This window comes from Podarcis filfolensis, assembly GCF_964270895.1.
Source record: "Podarcis filfolensis genome assembly, chromosome: 15".
Lineage (NCBI taxonomy): Eukaryota > Metazoa > Chordata > Lepidosauria > Squamata > Lacertidae > Podarcis > Podarcis filfolensis.
Genome location: NC_139618.1, coordinates 3,907,007 through 3,930,657, shown reverse-complemented (window position 1 = coordinate 3,930,657; position 23,651 = coordinate 3,907,007). Strand labels below are relative to the sequence as shown.

At 49.5% G+C, this 23,651-nt stretch overlaps 1 protein-coding gene across 1 annotated transcript in view; it reads right to left on the bottom strand.

Moving 5' to 3' along the window:
- The window catches only part of DOC2B (double C2 domain beta), a 139,844-nt gene extending 123,399 nt beyond the window's left edge, over positions 1–16,445 (bottom strand). Inside the window, exon 1 of the mRNA XM_083587876.1 lies at positions 15,641–16,445. Coding sequence (XP_083444002.1) covers positions 15,641–16,010 — 370 coding nt within the window. The 5' untranslated portion in view covers positions 16,011–16,445. The remainder of the gene's footprint in view (positions 1–15,640) is intronic.
- Positions 16,446–23,651: the final 7,206 nt, after the last annotated feature.

The window sequence follows — 23,651 nt, the reverse complement described above, 5'->3', positions numbered from 1 at the left end:
AGTGAGAGATCTTCTTTGTCTGCAAACTGGCAGCCAAGCATGGCTCCTGCAGATTTTTCCAATAACAAGAGAAACTGACATTTCTCATCTGCGGCGGGGGTGACTGGACACCAAGTTATTAATGCCTCCAGAATGAGAAAGGTCTGGCAGGGTGCGGGAGAACCAACAATAACTCTCCATTTAGACTCCCGTTTGGTTGGGGCTCCAGGCGAGGAAGAACAGAGGCAAGCATTTGAGAATCAAAGGGGTGCAGGGACGCTGGGGTGGGGGGGGCGCCCCCCTGCGCCCCCAAGGAGAGGCAGGCCTGCAATTTGTCTCCAGCCCATAGGCGCTCCTTGAACAATATCTCTTTGCAAATGTGGATTAAGACCATTAACGAGAGCAATTAAGTAATTAATGCGAACAATGGTAACAACATGTGCATTTGGACACAGAGCCTCAATCCACTTTAGACACCGTGACAATGGTATTAATTATCTGTCTCACGCTGGATGTAGCAGACCGTTGGCCTAATGCCGTCTCTAAATCCGCTTTTATTTTTATTTTCCTCTTTCTCTCTCTCTCTCTCTCACACACACACACAGCACACCATTTCTGGAGACCACAGTCTGCTATCAAGCAAGATTTGGGGGGCGGGGGCTGACTAGCAGCGGAGTGGCAAATTCAGAAATGCTGGGTCCCTTCAAAGATTATGCAGTAATATTGTAATTATGGGACGCAGGTGGCGCTGTGGGTTAAACCACAGAGCCTAGGACTTGTTGATCAGAAGGTCGGTGGTTCGAACCCCATGACGGGGTGAGCTCCCGTTGCTCGGTCCCTGCTCCTGCCAACCTAGAAGTTCGAAAGCACATCAAAGTGCAAGTAGATAAATAGGTACCGCTCCGGCGGGAAGGTAAACGGCATTTCTGTGCGCTGCTCTGGCTCGCCAGAAGCGGCTCAGTCATGCTGGCCACATGACCCGGAAGCTGTACGCCGGCTCCCTCGGCCAATAAAGCGAGATGAGCGCCGCAACCCCAGAGTCGTCTGCGACTGGACCTAACGGTCAGGGGTCCCTTTATCTTCTATTATAATTAGGGCTGCAGTGCAACTATCAGTGCAGATCTTCCTGTGTTTATCTAGGTTTCCAAAGCAGGAGGTACTGCTCCCAGGGGTGGATTACCTGGGGGAGACACTAAGAGGCAATGGGGAGGCAAGGGGGCGCTACATCAATTTCATCCAGTGGCGCTGAGTTCCACATGTCATGGGGAGGGGCTTCTCCCATAAGGCTCTCTGCTGCTGTAGAGAGGTCCCGCAGGGAGGCCTTGAGGGACCAGCCCCTCAAGACTGGGGCGGGGGGGGGGCCTCAGCCCCATCCCCACATACTTGGGGGGGGCTGAGCTGTCCTCAGATGCTGGAGGTGCACCTCTTTACCCTGGCATTCAGCACCTAAGATATTTATTTTCAGGGTGCACCCTATTCCTGCTTTTGTAATTTGTATTAACTGTTTTTAAGACTGGATTTTAAAATGGCACAACCTGCCCTGGGACCTGATGGCGAAGAGTAGGCAGGAAATAAATCGAAATCATAATAATGAACATCGCTTTGTAAAAAATATGTGCCTATTAGGGTGGATGTGTATTAAAATACGAATGGATTTTCATGAAGACTTAAAAAAAATAAATCTCAAACTGATGTAGAACTATGGATAATGGAATTTCCTCTTAGAAATTGTGGGATTCCCAGAATCAACCCTATAAATTGATGGGGAGAGACCTGAAACTTGATGATAGAGCAACAAGGAAAAGCTGCGTCTGCTGTTCCACCTGCTTCTGATTCTTGTCCCACTTACCGAGACCTGAGAGACCCGGGTTCAAATCCCGCCCCCACTTGGCTGCCTTGGGCCACCCAGTGCCCCTCAGCCTACCTCACAGGGTCGTCATGGGGATTAAATGAGGAGGGGGAGAACCAAGGAGCACCTTGAGCTCCTTGGAGAATAAGGTGGGATATAAATGCAAGAAAGAAAGAAAGAAAGAAAGAAAGAAAGAAAGAAAGAAAGAAAGAAAGAACCGCTGGCACATGCTGTCCCCCCGGAGTCGCCACAAGGGGACACGGTACTTGGGCTGAGGAAAAGGTCCCATCTCTGTCCTCCAACCCAGAAACCTTCTGTCTATCTCAACCCTCAATGTACATTAGGGTTACCAGACATCCCCGGTTCCCGGGGACAGTCCCCAGATTCGCAAATCTGTCCCCGGACAAATTCCGTCCCCGGAATGTCCCCAGATTTGCAAATCTGTCCCCGGGAAACGTGGCAGCGGCAGCCTCAGCAGCCCAGAGCCAGCCTGGTAGCGCAGTTGGCTCTGGCTGGCTTCAGGAGCTGCTTGCTGCTGCCGCCACTGCCGAAGGTGAACCGGGGACATCCAGCGGGGGAAATCTTCTGCCCCCTTCCCCCTTTGTTTTGACAGATTGGGGGAAGCTTAGGAGTTGCGGACGGGCGGCCGTTGCCCAGGAGGGGCGCAAGATGCGTGGTTTCTCTGCCAGGCAAGGTGCAAAGCCCTTCTTTCACACCCTGTGAAACATAAATGCGCAGAGATTTTTTAAAAAACTGGGCAAAAGCCACCAGCCCATGACTCCCGAGCCTCCCCCAATCAGTCAAAATGAGGAATGGGGCAGGAGATTGGGGAAGGCTCGGGAATCACGGGCCGGCGGCTGTTGCCCAGTTTTTTAAAAACTGCGCATTTATGTTTCACAGGGTGCGAAAGAAGGGCTTTGCACCTTTATGCAATATGCATGTGTGCGAGGGCCCAGGGTCTTTTGCCTCACCACCCCCACTACTGACTCCCTGTTGCTACTCAGCTACAAAAAAATAAAAAAAGTGTCCCCGGATTCATTGGAAAAAATCTGGTAACCATAATGTATGAGGGTGGCCACTATTGTTCAGTGATATAGGGCAACACTCTGCATGTGCTCAGAGGCTTTCTGCATTCCAACGACAGCAGAAAGGGCACACCGCCCAGTTTATTTGGAACACAAAGCTGGCAAGTTTTCAAAAGTCTAACGTATCAGCCCAGCCAAGACCAGGATAATCTGTTTTTGTTTGTGCCAAGAGGATCTGACAGGAACAGCTAGAGGAGGCTGATAGGGGCCTGCCTGGATTAGCTCTCTCTCTTCTCTCTCTCCTGCAGAAAAGACAGGATCAGTAACCTTCAGACTGGCGGATGGATGGAGCTTTTGTTTAATGCCTTGTCTCGGACGACTCTCCATTGCAACACCTACTTTGGATTCCGTTTCTGCCAGGGAGCTCATTTGAAAATTCCCTGGATAAGAAATAAACAAGAGCAACACAGACCGCGAACCTCCTTGCTCTTCGATCCTCCTGGAAAATGAAACCCTGCGGCTCTCCACAATGGCTTCCCCACCCTCCCGGAACTTTCCGGAGAGGGCTTTCAGCAAAGTGGAGCGGTTTCTGGTGATAAGAGCCAAGCAGAAAATAAAATGATTTCTCCTGACGTGCGGCTGCTGCATCCAAGTGCAACTGCATATAGGGAAATGCATTTATTTTTTTAAAAAAATGACCCTGCAGGCTTTGTTGAGCGTTGCACGGGGGCCCATGCCAGAACAGGGGACAAGGACCTCCACCTCTTCCTCCTTCTCACCATTGCAACCTGATTGCTTATCTGCCTCTCCACCTGGTCCAGGAAAAGCGGTAGATATCCCTGCCTGCTTGCCCATTGGCTGCCTGCTTGGCAAGCCAGCCAATGGGAGCAAGGAGGAGGAGGGAGCACGACAGCTGGCAACTGTGGCAGTGAGGCAGAGTGGGACTCACCAAGAGTGTCTTTTAGGCCCTCCAGAAACCTCAAACCAGGCCACCATGAAAGCAAGCCTTGCATCTTTTTCACCACATTGACCCATGAGAAGGAGATACGGTCAGACAGATGTACAATGGTACCTCAGGTTACAGGTGCTTCAGGTTACAGACGCTTCAGGTTACAGACTCGGCTAATCCAGAAATAGTACCTCGGGTTAAGAACTTTGCTTCAGGAGGAGAACAGAAATCGCACGGCGGCAGCGGGAGGCCCCATTAGCTAAAGTGGTACCTCAGGTTAAGAACAGTTACAGGTTAAGAACAGACCTCCAGAACGAATTAAGTTCTTAACCCGAGGTACTACTGCATTAGGTCCCATTAGCTAAAGTGGTCTTGCTACAAAGAGGGTCATACAGTGGTACCTCAGGTTACAGACACTTCAGGTTACAGACGCTTCAGGATTAAAGACTCCACTAACCCAGAAATAGTACCTTGGGTTAAGAATTTTGCTTCAGGATGAGAACAGAAATCATGCGGCGGCAGCGGGAGGCCCCATTAGCTAAAGTGGTACCTCAGGTGAAGAGGAGGAGGAGGAGGAGGAGGAGTTTGGACTTGATACCCCTCCTTTCACTCCCCTTAAGGAGTCTCAAAACGGCTAACAATCTCCTTTTCCTTCCTCCCCCACAACAAACACTCTGTGAGGTGAGTGGGGCTGAGAGACTTCAGAGAAGTGTGACTAGCCCAAAGTCACCCAGCAGCTGCATGTGGAAGCGAACCTGGTTCACCAGACTACGAGTCCACCGCTCTTAACCACTACACCATGCTGGCAAGAACAGTTTCAGGTTAAGAACGGACCTCCGGAACGAATTAAGTTCTTAACCCGAGGTACCACTGTACTTCCAAGACATTTTGCAGGCTGAGTTAAAGTAGGCCGTTCCCTAGACAGGATGGATGAGAGGTTGCCTGCTCTTGATGGGGTTACACTTCCTCCAAAGAAATGGGTATGAAATTTGGGGGTCCTCCTGGATCCTTTGCTGTCACTTGAGGCTCAGATGGCCTTAGTGGCCCAGAGCGCCTTCCATCAGCGTCGGCTGGTGCCCCAGCTGTGCCCCTGTTTGGATGGGGACAGTCTAACTACTGTTGTCTATACTCTGGTAACCTCTAGGCTAGATTACTGCAACCAGTGCTTTTTTTCTGGGGGGACGCAGGGGTATGCACACCCCTAAACATTTTGTGAATCTAAGTTTGGCCTCATTGAGGGGCAGTATTTCAATATGAGTAGGAAAATTAGAGTATCCCTAAATATTTTTTTTAGGGGGGGAAAAGCACTGACTGCAACACATTATACGTAGGGCCGCCTCTGAAGACAGTTCGGAAACTTCAGCTGGTGCAGAATTTGGTGACCCGGTTGCTCACTGGAGCAAGATGGTTTCAGTATATCTTGGCTCAACTACACTGGCTGCCAATTAGTTTCCAGGCCCAATTCAAAGTGTTAGTTTCTACCTATAAGGCCTTAAACAGCTCAGGACCACACTCACTCTCAAGCGAAGTCTGCTTGATCTTACAACATTTCCTTTTTGACACTTCTAGCAAGTTTTTCCTTTCTGAATTTCCTTTTGATACCGTTGCTTCCTTTAACAGTTCCCCTCTTAAAAAAAACAAAACTTCAATTTCATTGATTCCTCCCCCCCCCCTTTTCAAGATTATGAGCATGCATTTTTTATTCCTATTTTGAGCCGCCTTCAATATTTTACAGAAAACCGCAGGAGATCATAAAGAAACTGTTCAAAGCCAGAACTGGATTGATGAGACGTACGTCGAAATCTCGTCCACCCCCTATTTTATTTTTAAAAAACGAGGCATTCCTGCTTATCGGTCTGGCTTGCGACAGGTGAAGATTTAATCAGAAGGATTTCCAAAAATACTTAATGTTCCACAGAGCACTTATCAATGCAGCGCAGTCCGTAGACGCAATTATATTCTGCGGAGTTAAACAGTCCCCTGGTGTCATAAGCAATTAGACTTCCCACATTTTCAATTTAAAGATGGCCTTCACAAACTCTTCTCTTCTCCTGCCCCTTTTTTATTTTTTATTTTAAATTATATTCGATTCCCGGAACGGAGAATGAAAGGGAAAAATAAAGAGATTGTATATGAAGGGAGATGAAAAGAATTGGCGACCACTCGGGATTTGGGGGTGGGGAAATGGGAGGGGGCTGGAGAACCAGGACTGCATAACGAAACGGATCAATCAAGAAGTGGGAAGCCAAGAAGGATGAGCGAAAGGGAGAGACGTACTTGCAACACCGAGATAAGAAGAGGTTGCTAGATGAGGCCCTTCTAGTCCAGCATCTTATTCTCACAGCCAGATGCCAGTGCGAATCCTGCAGCATTCTCCCCTCCCATAGTTCCCAGCAACTCATATTCAGCTGGATCACTCTATTGGTTAGAGCATGGTGCTATTAACGCCAAGGTTGCAGGTTCGATCCCCAGAAGAGACAGCTGCAATTCAGGGGGTTGGACTAGATGATCCTTGGGATCCCTTCCAGCGCTATGATTCTTTGATTCAATAAGCGTTGCTGATTCTGACTGTGGAGGCAGAGGACAGCCATCGTGGCCAGTGGCATCCTTGATCTCAGCCACCATTGCTGTGTTGAGAGCGGGTACCAGGAAGCTCAGGCAGGGGCCAGGGAAGTGTCAAATGTGGCCCTCCGAGGCTCTCTATCTGGCCCTTGGACCTCTCCTTGGCTAGGCCCACTGATTCGCACCATCCTTGGTTGTTTTTCCTCTAGCTGTGCCCCTGACTTCCGACAGAGGATGAGGATAGAGGCCATGTGTTGAAACAGTGCATATATAACAAATATTTTTAAATGTTTGTTGCTCCACCCACTTTTGTCTCTGGCTCCACCCACCACTGGCATTCGGCCCCCGGGAAGTTGCTCAGAGGGGAATGTGGCCCTCGGGACGTTAAAGTTTCCCCTACACTGCGGACACCAAAGAAGCCATCCTGCTTTCAGAACGGTGGGGACCATGAGACATTGGCACAATGTGGAAGGAAATGCTTCACCCCAAACCAGGCATAGGCAAACTTGGGCCTCCAGATGTTTTGGGACTACAACTCCCATCGTCCCTAGCTAACAGGACCAGCGGTCAGGGATGATGGGAGTTGTAGTCCCAGAACATCTGGAGGCCCAAGTCTGCCTATGCCTGCCCTAAACTGCCCTTTCTCCTGGGACTTGGGTAGCAGTCGGCGAGTTAGAGGACTCCAACTCCCATAATTCCCCTGGCCATGGCTGCAGGGGTGAGGAGCTGCTTTTGAACCCCCCTCCCCCATGTGGCCAGCGAGGAGAGCTGATGGGAGATGAAGTCCTCCAACATCTGGAAGAACCCCAGATGTTCTTCATTCTTACTCTTGGAGAAGATGGATGCACCTCGTTTGCAAACAGGCTTTATTTTTGTGCCTCTCGGATAGGCCCAAACCGCAGGGATAAACAGGCGCATATAAATAGCACCGGGGGCCATTTGCCAACAAAATGCTTCTCAGTGAAGTATCGAAATTCTTCTCTAAAAACTTCCTTTCCTTTCTCTTTCCCCCTCCCTCCTCCGTCCACAGTTCTTTGCTTCCTTCATTAAGTTGTTGGATTAGCAATCTGTAGACTCTGGATCTTTTGAGATCATCAACAGCTGCTAATGAATATTTCACACACACACATTAGGAAGATCTTGGCTGCTTAATTATCAGGAGGGGGGGCTGAGAAATCTTTCCTCCTCCACCTCCAGCCTTTCCCCCCTTTTTTGCTGAATCATCCCAAGGAGATATTGCTCAGATACTTGTCCATTGGAGGTTGCCCTCCAGTCAGCAACATCCCTGCTCGGAAAAAGAAGGCAGATAATTACCTGCCATCTTGCCAAAAATACTTGCCGTCAGGCCTGTGTGGGCTCCTGCCTGGCTTGAGAAGAGGGGAGAGAACCGTCTTCTCCCCAGCGTCAGATCTCCACGCCGGTTCTGATGTGGAGCTGCACCTGTTGAATTCCTGACTACCGCAATCGTCTTAAAAGCACAGGAGCCCTGCTGGGGGAGAGCGAGGTGGCAACCTGGCCGTAACTCGTACGTGCCACTCTGAACTGCCGGTCCTCATCCTATGCCAGGGGAAAAAACCCACAACCAAAGCCATCACAAACAAAGAGTTTCATCTCAGGCCCTTTCTGTACAGCCTGCACAGAATTTTACAGCTGGAAGGGCCCCCCAGAGGATATCAAGTCCAACTGCACTTCCCAATGCAGGGTCTGCAATGACAGCAACCTTGTCAGGTGACTGTCCAGCCTCTGTGTAAAAAGATCCAGTGAAGGAAGGAGCCCACCCTCCATCTGCCCCACAGTGGATCACATCAGGATGCATCTCTGAACTTTCATCCAAAATCTGCTCCCCTGAAATTCCTGGCCCCTTGTTCTTTGAGACGTTAGTTCTCTTTGGCTTCTCTGTGAGACCAGGACTGCTCCATTTGCACACGCAACACTTCGTTCATGAGCAAGAATGGGAAAAGAGGAGGGTGAAGAAAGCAGAACCACCAAAGCAACCGCCGACATGAGAAACTGGCGTGATTTCCGCAAAAGCGCGATCAGCGGGAAACAGGCAATGAAAACAGTGTGATGGCGGATTTGTGCAAATATGGTATAGAAAGCACATGTGTGTGTAAATAGAGAGAGAGAGGTGTGTGCATATAGAGAGAGACATTTGGGTTGTTTTGGAATATGTTTGCAAATTCAGATAAAGGATGGTGGTGACAAATTTATATTTATTCCTTTTGACGACTTTCTTTATATTTTTGTAACCACGTAAATGTTTTCCTGTTGCAAGCCAGCTTGAGCATGCTTTCAACTGCAGAAGGGTGCCATACAAATAAACAACGATGAAGATGTACATATAAACACACTCACACACATGTGTGCGTAAGATTGTAATGTGTGTAAGTATGTAGATATAGAAATGTGTGTGTGTATGCATATCTGCAAACACATATGTGTTTGTTTCTGTTGTGTTAGTTCAATGTAACATCATACCACTCCTTTTTCTATTTAATCACAGTGGTTTATGATTAAGCAGCAGGAAAACCTCTTCTTTGAAAAGCTGTGCAGCTGCATTTAAAAGGTTGTGGGGAAGGGGGTGTTGGGAGGGGTAAAGACCCATTTCCCTCAATTCTCGGGAGCCCCAGATTAGAGCTTCTGTCTCCAAGACGTGCTAAACAACAGCTGCCTCCCCAGAATCCATCTGGGACCACTACCTTCCAGGAAGATGAGGATCGGGAAGTCCATTCTCCTTCAATTCCAGGCAGTGTTGGGTTTTTTTAAGGCAAATTACTGCTCAGCGCGCCTCTCCTAGCAGAAAAGTGGCCCCATCTCAGCAGGCGCCACCTGGCATGTTACCAAACATTTAATCCACACCAGGGCGTCTTGCCTGCTCACTCTCGCCTGCTCACAGCCTCCCAGATGTGCATTTTGCCTTTTGATAGGGTGGGGCTCTTCTTTTCCCACAAACAGACGACAATGAAATTAAGCCACACTGGGCCCCTTCTTCTGGGGGGGCGGGAATGCTTTCTTCCCCCAACATCGCCCTCTGGAAAAAGGTTCAAAGGGGATGTTAAGATACTAGCGTTTTCGCAAATGTGTTACCTTTCATGTTTTAGCCTCTCAGGGCAAAATGGAAAGAGCTAGCACTGTGCCAAAATGACTGACAATTTGTCGCAAACATTTCTGGCACCGCCAAATGCCTTTTCGCCACCCTCGCACTGCCAGGGCCTTCCTTGCAGAGATGCCTGCTTGTTCCTTGCCCTCAGCGACATTGCCACGCGGCCAAATCCAGCTGGCAAGGACAGGATCCTGCACTCCAACTGGCCACAAAACCCGGTGGTGGTTTGCGTCTACTATGGGATCCCTGATGGGCTGTGGAGTTGGGCAGTGAATGCGGTCCCATTCACTGTAGGTTCCCTGATAGGATAGGATCACCCACGCGAAATATTTCAGGAAGGATGAAGCAGCAGCAGCCTGGGAGAACTGGTTCTGAGCAATGCTGGGGAACGCTAGATATTCCACAGCACCTAAGTGTTGTGGAATGAATGGTGCTGGGAACTCCTTTCTACCTGAAAACCGAAACCTAAGGATTTTCAGAGCAGCTGCAGAAAGCCGTTACCCTGGCAGAATGATCGCTGTCTGCTGCCTGAAGCTTTTCCTGTTAGAAGAACCATTTCTGTTTTTCTCCCTTTTATTTAATATAAACCACTTAACTTCTATCTGCACAAACAAGATCAAATAAGCACCTTACAGTAATGTCTCGCCTAGTCACTTCCATATATTTTTCTTGTCTTTTAAGGTCCATAGGAGATCCGTTCTCTCTGATCGCCTAAGAGAGGCAGGGAAATATTTTGAGCTCCGTGAGGTGCATCTCCTTCTGGGCAAACTTCTGAGGTGGGTGGGGCCAGAGGCAAAAGTGGGCGGGGCCACTCATGTAAATTTTACCATTACAGCATAGGCTACTTTCTGCACACCCTTCTCTCTATCTTGCATCCAGGGAAGCAAGAGCCATTATCCGAGCTCCAGGGCACACTTCCAGCCAGGCAAACACATTCAAGGAGGGTGTGGCCTCTGGGAGGGGGCGTGGCCTGGGAAGAGGCCCAAGGGCCAGAGAGAGAGGAGCGGAGGGCCACAACTGGACCCCAGACCAGAGATTCCACACGCCCTAAGAAGCCATTCTCATTCTCGTCCTCAGTAGTAAAAATAATGTGCATCTCAAAATGAGTCAAAACTGGAAGCGGGGGAGCCAATTCTCAAATCCTTAAACCCACCTGAGTTATATTAGGAAATCACAATCTCAGAGAGATTCTCATCCAGCTCTAGCAAATTACTTCTGCAAAGTGGGGCTGCCCCCTTCAGGTGGACCCATTTATCCTCTGGCACACGACTTCTGTCAGTGAGGACTGTCACCCTAGAGTAGAAACTTGCCTAATTCTGAATCCAGTACTTCTACTCTCTGGTGAAGTCGGATCTTCACTGCTTCTCAGAGGCCAGAAGCAAATCCTTTTTAAAAATGGATAATGCAAGATCAGTTCTCATATGCGAAACAGGTCTCTAGGCAATGCAACGCTTTTTTGGTTAAGCAGCTGAATGTGTTGACGCTGAGAAGCATCTTGGGTTGAAGCAATTCAGAAGCCCCACCAGTTCCACAGAAAAATGGTCGCCAGGTATTTTCACTGTTTGGCTTCCTACGTATTTGGAATGTGTGTGGAGCTGTGCCAGCGCAGGAGCACCACCTGACGTTGGATTGAGGGGCACAGGGCTGCAGAGAGCTGCTCCCGCCCCCTTGTTAAAAAGCAAATATTCTGCCACTGCCGTAGCTGGAATGCATGTGGAGCACCTACATGTCTGGAGTGTGTGTGTGGAGCCTCATGAGTGCAGGAGCTCCAAGTGCCTGTCAAAATGCCTGGATCTCTGGAGTGAGTTGCACAGGCTCCTGCCCCCTTGTTATAAAGCAACTATAGTGTTTGGAGCACTTGTGGAGCACCAGCTATAACTTCTTACATGGTTTGGAATGCTCATGGAGCTGCAGGAGTGCAGGAGCTCCACATGCCTGGAAAAAATGCATGGCTGTCAGGATTGAGGAGCACAGGCTACAGAGAGACGCTTTTTCCTTCCCTCCAAACCATGGGTAGGCAAACTAAGGCCCGGGGACCGGATCCGGCCCAATCGCCTTCTCAATTCGGCCCGCGGACGGTCCAGGAATCAGTGTGTTTTCACATGAGTAGAATGTGTCCTTTTGTTTAAAATGCATCTCTGGGTTATTTGTGGGGCATAGGAATTTGCTCCTTTATTTTCTCAAAATATAGTCTGGCCCCCTCACAAGGTCTGAGGGACAGTGGACTGGCCCCCTGCTGAAAACGTTTGCTGACCCCTGCTTCAAACACTTTCAGAATATTACCAAGTCATGGCAGAGGCTGGAGGACTGTCCATTTTAGCCATCCTCTTCCAGCACTTCCAAGTATCCAAAACACTCAATTGGGACAAACCAACTTCCTGCTTCTGACAGCAAGTGCCAATGTGCAGATCATGTGCAGGACTCCAAAGGTGTGAAACTGCACCTCGCCTCTCTAGCAGGATAAGAGCAGGTCTGATTAACTTGGTGGATTTGAAGGGGGAGAGGACAGCTTGCCGTATCTTCCTCCTAAGCTCTCTCCAAACCTTCCCACCTCCATTAGAGTCCTTGGAGCACAAGATTTCATTTTGCAAAAATGGTTGAAGATACAGGGGCAGGAATCTCCCCCTAGCATCTGCTACCACGAAATCTTCCCATTGGAGGCACTGTGGATCAAACCTGCTGTTCGAAACCATGCTCTCTGCTGCTGAGCTACAGCTGAAGCAGTTACAGTACCTAACCTGTTTCCTCTGCACCCCAGACCAGCCCTGCAAGGTAGACCACCAAGATGGGGGAAAACGAGGCTTAGCAACGTACTCAAGTGACTGCGGATGAGCAAAAATCTGACTCAGCTCTCCCATCAACTGACCCCTCACTGTATGTTTCTCCCTAGGCGGGAAGGATGAGCAGAGGATATGAGAGACCTGATGCATCTGAAGAGCAGAGGGCAACCTGTCAGCTCACCTACCTTCCTACACCTTCAGGACAGGTGGGGACCCTGTGGAGCTCGAGATGCTGTTGGCGTCCAGCTCCCATCAGCTCCCAATAGCCCAGGATGATGGGAGCTGGAGACCAGAAACATCTGGAGGGCCATTGGTTGTCCACCCCTCCTTCCACAAGCACACATGGAACAAGCATTCAACAAGTGACACTTTCTTCCATCATGGGCTCAATCGGAGCATCACAGTTTGAATTTCTCCTTGTCTAGGCAGAGAAGCAGGGCTAGCTTAAAAAATAATAATATGAGGGTGGATGGGGAGGGGAACCTTTTTTTCTTATTTTTTAAATATAAATTTTATTAACATATAAAACACATACATATACATTTACACAGTACACATACATAACACACTACCTTATTTTCATAACATAAAACATACCTACATTACTCTATATAATACCCACCTATACTGTATATATCAACATACCCACACACCTACCCCACACGAACACCCACCCGGTGATTTGACTTCCAGCCGTTCTTGTTACACTACTTTATTTTTCCAACTGGCTTAAACACATTTCATTATTTCTTTAATCTCTTCTTTTATCTTGACTTTACTCTCCTTTCATTTTCTGGATTCACTCAATATCTGTCAGAAATTCTACTTTCCCCACATAAATTCTGATGTATTCCTTAAAGATAGCCCACTCCTTATTCACTTTTTGTGCCATATCTCCTCTTATCCTCCCTGTTAGTTCGGCAATATGGAAGTATTCCATCATTTTAGATAACCAGTCTGTTTTAGTTGGGACGCTGCTGCTTTTCCAATTTTGGGCAATCAATAACCTTGCCACCCTAGCTGCATACATAAATATTGGTCTGACCTTTTTTTTATTTCCTCTGACATGACACCTGGGAGAAAGGATTCTGATTTGGGGAGGGGAACCTTAACGCAGACAGAGTATTTTAAACCCCCTTGTGATTACCACAACAGCAGAGGCGGCCTCTTCCACACCCTTCAAAGAGGTCCGTCCTCCCTAAACACTGACAATTCCCCCAACCCTTTTAAAAACTCCCAAGTTTGGATGCCACACTGCAACTCTCCCTCTTCCCCCAAGCTCTTTCCTCCAGTCAAAATCAGCTGAAAAATACCGCCGCCCCCCCACACAAATATAGCTGTGATTCCTGCATCACAAGGGGGTTGGACTAGATGACCCTTTTGTCCCCTTCCAAATCTCCTGTTCTGTGATTGCCTAGCCAGTGCCTTGCATATGTGTCTGCCAATGACAAGAAGGCTTCTTCATTGAAACAGGTGGCAGGGGCAACAGGGTTAATACCCAGTCAGCTTGGGATGAAATGGGGAAAAAATGTTGTTTTCCTAAAAATAAAAAAAATAAAAAAAATACAACGCTCTGGTTATGCAAAAGATTGCCTGCACCATTTGTACTACACCAGAGAGATCTCTCTTTCTCCCCATCTCACTGCTGGGAAGATGACAGCTTGGGAGTTTTATTCAGGCGAGAGAGAGAGAGGTGGCGGCGAAAGACACTGAAATTCTTCCCGGGCTCAGATTTCTCCATCAGTGGACTAGCTGGTCTAGCACGCCTTGCATAGAAGGTCCCCACTCTACGCCTCTTTACCCTTGCTCTCAAACCAGCTCAAACCTGCCAAGGACCCGAGTCGTGCCCCCCTCCCTTCCCAACACGGCCACACCACAGAAGGCGATGCAACTGGTGTCTTTGAAACATCCTAGCGCTCAAATAAGAGGAGGGGGTGCGCGCAGGGCGAGGAGGGGGCTCCCCTCGCTTGTTTATATTTTGTCGAGCAAGGAGGAGCCAGGCGAACAAGCTCTTTGGCTGCATAGCGGAGGATTGCGGCTGTAGCAACGCTGGACCCCACCGAGGGTGGGCTGTCGGGGTGACATTGGCGAGGTGGGGAGGGGGCTGAAGTCGGCAGCTTGAGGGCGGGGGTGGAGGAGGAGGGATGGAGGGATGGAATTTCGACACTGGGAAGAGGGGGATTAAGAAACCAGAGGAGGAAGAGTGGGGGGAGGCTGCAGGAATGGAGAGAGAGAGGGGGAGAGAGAGGGGGGGGGTTTGGGTTGCAGAGGAAAAAGAGACCTTTTCCCTCCCAAAAAATAAGGGAATTGTGCGTGCCTTGTTATGAGAGAGAGAGAAAGCGCCAAAGGGAGTGGGTGAAAGGAGTCATGGTGTTGTTTTAAAACGGAAGGAGGGAAGATGGATAAAGGAAATGTGCAAAAGGGAAAACGGATGGCATCGCCGGTGTGCCAGGCTCCGCGTAGTGCAATGTTTGTTCTGCCAAACTGGAAGAGTTTGACGAAAGCTCACGCGCCCTTGCAACAAGGGGTTGTTTTCTCTCTTCTGGATTCGGTGGGTGGCGGGAGGGGGGGGGGGACACGGACGAGGACAAAGCGATCCCTGCGATTGCCATCTCCACCGCTATCCGTGCCAAACAGCAACTGGTGGGTGCAAGCCACCAGAGGGGGGGGTGTCTCTTTCACAGCTCCCCTCTGGTTTCTTCCGTGGGGCTGGCACAGGTGCGCAAGTGTGCGGGTGTGATGCTCCTCTGAGCAACCGGCATTTGTATCAAGCAAGCTGGAGGAGGGGGGGGAGGGAGGCCACCCAACGGATTGTCCCTGTCACAGGTGACAGGCCGGCTGAGCTTTCAAGGTTTCCACTGACCTCCCAAGGCCAGCTTGCAGGAAACTCGGTCAAATCTAGATTTAGAACTGGGCAGGGGGGGGAGCGTATTAGAAGGAAAACTCACAGTCGGGGATGGGGCAGAAATCTGACCCGGTGTGCATGTCAAGTTGAATCCCACTTTCTGAAATTTGCACTGATCTGAAATTTGCAATGCAGTTCCCCAGCCATACAATGTTTACCAAAGAAATAAAAATAAAAATGCCTTCTTTTAACAAAAAACAGGCATAAAGAGGAATATCTCAGCAGAAAGAACAAGCAGTTTTATATCTGGAGGGTGCGGGGGGGGGGAGATCGCTTGCAAAAAATGAATTTATTTGCACCAAACGCTGGTGAGGATTTAAAAAAAACAACAAGCACATTTTCAGAACTCTGGATATTGGGGAGGGGAATAGAAAAACCGAAACTGACTGAGAGCTCTCGAGGCAAAACACTACCACCCCCAAACCCCAGAACGAGGCTCTTGCACCCCCCCCCCAGCCCGACTCAAGGAGAAGACCTGCGGAACTCACTGCAGTCGTCCGACTCGTAGCCCTCGGGGTCCACCGCCTCCGCCGCCTCCTCCTCCGGCTCAGCTCGCCGCTTGGCCGGCTGCTCGGTCGGCGCCTCGGTCCCGTAGGCGCCGAAGAGCTGATCCACATCTTCGTCGTCCTCCCGGGGCGCCGTGGTCTCCGAGGGGCTGACCGCCTGCTGCCCGGCCGCGGAGGGCGCCGTCGAGGAGCGCAGGCTGTTGCTGCGGCTGACGGTGGCCGGGAGCCCTCGGGGGAAGCGGGGGAAGTAATCCGAGATCTGCTTGATGGGTCGGATAGGTCCGGGGCAGACGTCAATGGCCATGTGCTCTTGGATGCTGATGGTGGTCCGCTCGCCTTTCCGGAGTGTCATGCATACGGCTCTCGGAGAATCGCCCGGAGTACGTCGAGGGGGACCGAGGAGAAGCGCAGCAAGGGGGGCTCGGGGATGGAGGTGCGCTTTCCCCGCCGCCGGAGCCTTACGGGGTCCGCTGTGCCCTCGGGATCCCCGGGGATCTGATCATGCTGCTGGTTCCCTCGCGCTCGCTCTCTCGCTCTCTCTCCCCGTCTAGATTCACAGACACCGTCAGTCGGAGGAGAGAAGGCGCGGTGGGAAACCTGAGACGGATCAGATCGGCGAGGAGGAGCGAGGCGGGGTGATGTCACCACCTCGCAGCAACAAAAGCCGAGCCGGGGGGAGGAATTCAGAGGCTGGGGGGGGGCAGGTGGCCGGGCGAGGGGGCAGCGCCTCTCCCCTCTGGCCGCAGAGCCCTCTGGCTGCTGGGAAAGGGGTCTGGAGGGAGTCCTCTGCCTCGTCCGCCTCCTGCTCCTTTCCAATCGCTAACAGGAGGGGGAGGAGCCCAGGCAGGGAAGGGTTCGTGAGTTTTTGCTTTTTTATTATTATTAAAAGAAACCCAACAATTTTGCCACTTGCCTGGTTTTCAAAAACACGCGCAAAGCAGCAGCAGCGCCCAGCCTGACTTTCAGCCGCTTGCGCCTATGGCTCGCGATCTGCAGGGTTCCATCCTGAGCCGCAAAGCGGGGAAACTCGGGTGGGTTTGGTTGTCTGGACTCAACCGCGTGTCTCTAAGGAAGCGGCGAGCAGGGCAAGGGGTATGTCCACACACACACCAGCATCTGGGACTCCAGAGAGGTAGGCTGCGCTGAGACTGGAGGTTCTGTTTTCCCTGCGGCAGCTAAACGCAGCTGCCCTTTGGGAATGAGCTCACCACCCAGAATTTATTAATCGAAAGCAATTTCGAAAAGCTGCTGTGCTTCAGCCGAGAGGTGGGCGGGGGGGGGTGGTTGGGGGACGAAGGTTCGTAGAGCAGCTTGCTGGTCAAAGAGAAGCCTCAAGATAGTCTCTGCCCTCAGGTTTGTAATCTAAAGGACACAGCAGAAAAGGAAAAGCGAGTGGAAAGGGAGGAGGAGAAAAACAGTCTGAGGCACCTGTTTCCTGGACCAGCTGGGACAGAAAGAGTTCAGGGAGGGAGGACAAAAAAACGGAATCTCAGGAGAGCCCTGCTTCCCTTTCGCCTCTCCAGGCTGCAGCTGCATATAGGCAACCCCTCTCAGAGCTTGTGTCGAGGAGTTCCACAGGATCGTCACACATTGCGCGGGAGGGGAGCATTTCCACGTGTACACCCTGAACTTACTTCCAATTCTCAAATCCCTCAGCAGTTTTCCTTTCCAGGTAGATGATTTCACCACCTAGATCATCTTCCACATCCTTTTTCCTAAACCCAGCAACCGGAATATAGATGGGACTCAGAAACATGACTTTCTGACACAGGGCTGAGTCAACGGGCCATTTAAAAAGTATTTGAGCATGATTAAAACGAGTGTACTTTTGAGTGGCAAAATCTGCCTCCCCCAGGGGGCTCCAGTTAACCACACTGTGTTTGTGGCCCGGCCGCTCAGCACACAGTCCTTTTGCAGAGTGACGGCTGCACTCTGCGCATGGTCAAGAATCAGGTTGGCACAAGGTTTCCCTGGACCTCATCGCTCTTTTGTCGTAAGAATAAATCCTTTCACCTGTGTCATGCTTAAGTCCCGGGGAGGTTGCTAAGAGCTGGACAGAGAGCTCGGAGAGCTCACAGAAGATTCCCAGTTTATATTGGATGAGAAAAGATAATCTCACCCTATACATGCCCAACCCATAAGGACAGATGCAGATGCATTTCTCATTGTTATGTTTACATCTCCACATTTCCACAGCACTTTGTGATCTGTTTATTTTAAAGTTCTTATGAGAAGCCTTCATCCTTTTAGTGCAAATTTCTCCCAAAATGCGCAAGTTTGTAGACAACACTACCTAACACACACACAACTTTGCAGGGCAGCTTTCCGCTAACATAACTAATTTGGGTGTGCTATTTTGGCTAATATGCGGACGCTCCACCATGTTCCCTTTTCTGCGTACGTTACTTGGCTGCAGAACCAACTGGCAAGATTCAGAGAAGGGCCAAATTTCAAAGGATGGTTGCACTCCAGTTTGTGCATCATTTAGGAAAGTGTGGATCAGGTAGGCTGTCCTTTAAATGCAAGTTGGGTTTATTTTCTTTAGCTGTGATTCCTCTGATTGCAGGGGTTGGACTAGATGATCTTTGGTATCCCTTCCAACTCAACAATTCTGCCCCAGCCCAACCAAATAACCACCGACACTCTGCAGGAGAAGGCCTCCTGCAGATACCATTTTGTCTGGAGGTCTGCTCCATACAATCTAGGAAAAGGGCCTTTCAAACTCCTCCTGTTTCATCTCAAAACAGGCCCCACCTCTATTGTCTTTTCAGTGACAAATGGAGAATTTCCTTATTCCAGTCTGCATCCCCCTTGAATTGTTTCATACACTAAATTCTAAAATTGTTCTTGCAGATGCGATGGTTTTATACACTTCTTTTGCTGACGTCACTGTCATCTTAATCTTTTTGAGATGTTTCACAGGAACCAATTCGTAAACAGAATCAAACCTCCTTTAGTGTCTTTCCCCTGGCTGGAACTGTGTCCTTGAACTCTGACAACGCTTCTTGCTTCCCTAAATGCAGGACAAAAAGTTTGCATGTAGAAGCTAGCCTAGGGAACAAAGTCCTCTTGGGTCAGACCAGTGACCCACCCAGTTCAGCCTCCTGCTCTCACAGTGGCCAAACAGTGGGAAATCCTCAAAGCAGGATCCGAGCACAAGAGCAACTCCTGCGGTGTCCAGCAACTGGTATTCAGAATCATTGTGGGAATGTCCAGGGATGCAGGAGAGGATATATTGTTTAATTATAGCCTTTCCAACTTGTGTAAACAAGTTCACAATTTAGCAGAGTAACATTCCCCCTTTTAAACTCACAGCGGATGCATTTGCTCAGGCTTGCAAAAGCCTCTATATTAACTGTTCTGGTATTTTCCCCTTATTCCCTCATAAAAGATAAGACACGACACAGTCTTCTATAAAAGTATAAAAAGAGTTTACTCACATTCTGTTCACAATCGGATCCCAGAAGGCAGACTTATCTTAGAAAAGTAACATACACCTGGAAACTATCCCATAAGGAGACAGTCCCTTTGTCCTCTCTTGGCTGGACGCCAAGAGAGCATCTTTGGCTAAGCAGATGTTGCTTCTTCGACTAAAGTAGTCACAGAGAGAGAGAGATGGCTGCCCTGCCCTATGCTTTTGTCCTTACCTGCACAGGTGAGGCCACACCCACCTCTAGTCACATGCAGAGGAAGTCTGTCCTAGCCCAGAAGAAAACAGGAAGTTTACCTGCTGGCTGGACAAACATTCCTCCCCATGTGTAAACATGTTCACTCTAGGAATGTTGTACTTGACTGCTCTTGTGTTTCACATCCCACAGTCATCGCCGCCTCCGACTGTGGAAGCAGAATACAGCCATCCTGTGGCAGTGAGTTCCATAGTTTAGCTCCACCTGCTTTGGAATGTTGCCCCACCCACCATTGGCATGTGGCCCTCAGAAGGTGCCCTAGAAGGGAATGCGGCCCTCAGCCCTATCCCTGAAGGAGCCAGAGCTACCAGAGACAAATCAAGTTCTGGGTCGAGGCGACAGGACCGAATCTGACGCCTGCTGAGGCTGGGAGGAAGGCAGTAGCTTTGTCTGTCTGTCTCCAGCCTAGTCTGACAAAGAATGGTCTTGAAGCAGGAATGAGCGATAAAGAAAGGTGGGGGGGAGCTGGCAAGCAGCCTCCTGGGTCTTGCTATTGCCTCCAATTGCACCTGAACATCAGAGTCTCCTGATAAGGAGGCGAGGAACAGAGGAGGCAGATGATCCTGGTGAACATTTGCACAGAGAAGGAGACTCGGTTAAGTCCGCCGAGGAGTCGGAAGGAAGTCATTAGTGGGAACTGGTGTGGGCCTAATTAAGACAACATCGCGGGCTTCTGTTGTCTTTGTCCATGGGGTTTTCTTGGCAGGGATACTGGAGTGGCTTGCCGGTTCCTGCTCCAGGTGGTTCACGTTTGGTCAAAACTCTCCACTATGACCTGTCCATCTTGGGTGACCCTGCACAGCAAAGCTCATAGCTTCTCTGAGTTATTCAAGCCCCTTCGCCACGGCAAGGCAGTGATGGTGCTGGAGGAGACTCTTGAGAGTCCCATGGACTGCAAGAAGATCAAACCGATCCATTCTGAAGGAAATCAGCCCTGAGTGCTCACTGGAAGGACAGATCCTGCAGCTTAGGCTCCAAGACTTTGGCCACCTCATGAGAAGAGAAGACTCCCTGGAAAAGACCCTGGTGTTGGGAAAGATGGAGGGTTGGACAGTGTTCTCAAAGCTACCAGCATGAGTTTGACCAAACTGCGGGAGGCAGTGGAAGACAGGAGTGCCTGGCGTGTTCTGGTTCATGGGGTCACCGAGAGTCGGACCCGACTAAACGACTCAACAACAACAACAACAACAACAACATAGGCTTCTTGTAGCCTAGGAGGAAGCACATGCAATCTTCATCTTTCCTGTTTAACTTTTAACATGGACGGCATTGTTCTGGCAAAGGCAAGCAAGGAATAGCAGCGGCTGCCACATCTTCTGGAGAACACAGGGGCTTCTGGATGGACTCTTGTGCCCGGTTAGCCAGAATTTAATTTGAAGAAACCATCACCCCTCCTTCCACACCTAGATTGGCTTCCTCTTCCCTTTGTACAGCTGGTGAAATCGTGCCATTGCTGCTGCTATCTTCACCTCTGCCACCCACCTACACCTCTGCTGCCGAAATTCGAGGGGTAAGCTTTAAAAACCTTTAAGAACTCCAGAAGAGAGTGCTGGATCAGGCCATGGCCCCTCTAGCCCAGCATCCATCCTGCTCCCACAGTGGCCAACCAGGTGCCTTTATGGGAAACCCACAAAAAGGATCAAAGCAGAAGAGCAACTTTCCCTTCCTGTGGTTTCTAGCAACTGATATTCAGAGCCGTTCTGGCTAGTAGCCATCGGCAACCCCACTGGCGCCAACTCCAGGGGACCCCGAGGGCCTGGGCACTCACACAAATAAATTGTGGGTGCTCAACATCCACACTGCGGGGCCTCGATGCAACTTCTAGGTGAAAGTGGAAGTCATGTTTGAGCCTCGGATATGACCTCGGAAGTTGCATCACTGCAGCACGTGTGATGTAACATGAAGTCATGATGTCACGTTACATCGTGGGGGCCACTGGGCACCCATAATCTGGAGCCTAAGTCAGCACCGCTGGGGAGCTTTCTTTCTTTTTTTAATTATATTTTAATTAATTTTTTAACATAACATTTTCAACAATTATTAAACATACTTTTGTATCTTATACACTTTTTTTGACTTCCATCAATCACATCTGAAAATTTTCCAATCTTATCACTTAATTTACATTTCTTACTTTCACTATTACATTTAAATATTATAACTAATGTCTCTCTTCTTTCTCGTATTTCATATATTTCTCCTTACAAAACTTCTTGTAGTCCTACTAGAGTAATTTGTTGATTACAGTTGCTCTTCAAATAGTTCGTATATTTCTTCCAATCTTCTATAAATCTCTGGTCCCGTGGGTTTCGAGTCCTTCTTGTCATTTTATCCAATTCTCTGTAGTCCATCCGCTGGGGAGCTTTCTATTCCAAGCTTGTGATATCAGGGCTGTGGCCGCAGAGAGATTCTGAATGCAGGAAATAAACAAAGGGTGTACCACAGGGCTTTAAATGTGTGGTGCAAATGGTGCCTTAGGGGCCGCCACCGAGAAGGCCATGTCCTGGCCCTCAGCTTCTGAGGGAAGTGGCACTGCCAAGAAGGGCTCCTTTGTTGACCTTAACAGCTGGGAAGGTCTGTAAGGAAGGAGGGGCCATTTTCACATTCTCCCCACATTCTCTTTAGCCCCCTTCCCAAAATATTTCTACTCAGAGCTTGTAAGCCCAGCCCACAACTGCAAGATTCAATGTCCAGCATGGTTTCTTCATGTCACTGTGACCCAATGCCTTTCTTATGAGAAACAATGAGATTTCTCCCTCCTTCCAGAGCTGCATGGAACATGCAGGAGAAAATGAACACTCGTTTGTGGGAATTTTGCAACATGGGAGGGGGGCGGGTTTGCCTAGTTGTGGATCCTGCTCACCTGTCATTTCAGAGCATCTCTTTAGCTGGGCTTTGAAACAGAGGCTGGGAACCCCGGGCTTGGCAAGGTAAAAAGGTAAAGGGACCCCTGACCATTAGGTCCAGTCATGGCCGACTCTGGGGTTGCAGCGCTCATCTCGCTTTATTGGCCGAGGGAGCTGGCGTGCAGCTTCCAGGTCATGTGGCCAGCATGACTAAGCCGCTTCTGGTGAAACCAGAGCAGTGCATGGAAACAGCGTTTACCTTCCCGCCAGAGTGGTACCTATATATCTACTTGCATTTTGATGTGCTTTCAAACTGCTAGGTTGGCAGGAGCTGGGACTGAGCAGTGGGAGCTCACCCCGTCGTGGGGATTTGAACCACCAACCTTCTGATCGGCAAGCCCTAGGCTCTGTGGCAGGCTTGGCAAAGGGAGCGACAAATGCAGAATGGATTCGAAGTTTGATTTTATAGCTTTCTGTGATATTTGTTTATATTGCCTCTTTGTAAACCGCTTAGCGGTTGCAGTTAAGTAGAATGTAAATTATTTAGACAGACAGACAGACGGACAGATGGATTTGTAAAAAATGACCAGTTGAGCAGCAGGACCTGAATTTTTAAGTCCTAGTGAGGGAGCTGTTGCACCAGGAACCATAGCTGTCAACGTTTCCCTTTTTATAAGGGAAATTCCCTTATTCCGAATAGGATTCCTCGCAAGAAAAGGGAAAAGTTGACAGCCATGCCAGGAACTGAAAGCCAGGAGATGGAGAACATTATATAGTGGGCTGAGCCCTGGTTCCTCTTCTTCTTGGGCTGCCCCTGCCCGATTACAATCTAGCGCTCACCCCCTCTTTCCAAGGAAAATTGAAGGGTGATGGTTGAATCTCCACTGCTGAGCTTTAGAGACTTAGCAACGGCAAGTCAAATCTCCTCTGCACATGCTTGGAGTTGCTGTTGCTTATTTCTTCTTTCCCGGTTCCCCCCAACTCAAGATTAATCCCCGGAAGGCCTGTTCTCAAATCCCTGAAATAGGAAGGTTCCCCTCTCCCCAAAAAAAGCAAGAGTGTGATAGTCGGATCCTGCAGTTCCTTGCAAAGCCAGGCCAAGAGTGGGCGGGGCCTGGAGAGGCTCTCTGGTTCATCAGCTCTTATTAGGTTAATTCCACCTAATTGTAATGCATCACTCAGTGGCAAAGCTGCCGGTCGGGGAGATTACCCAGCATACAGCCTTGCTACAAACCTAATGTCTCCTTCCCTTTCCTTACGCAGAAAACCAGCTTTGTTTACTTAAAAAATATATTTCGATCCCGATGCTCGGGGGCAGCTTTGGAAAATTAAAAATCAACCGCAAAAGACCGTCATTTGAAACGGAAATTGCTACTGCCAAGCCCTGCGCTGTTCCAGGGTAGGGGGCAGAAATTGGTTAGCAATTCTCAATATATAATTAATATATAATGTTTCCCCAAA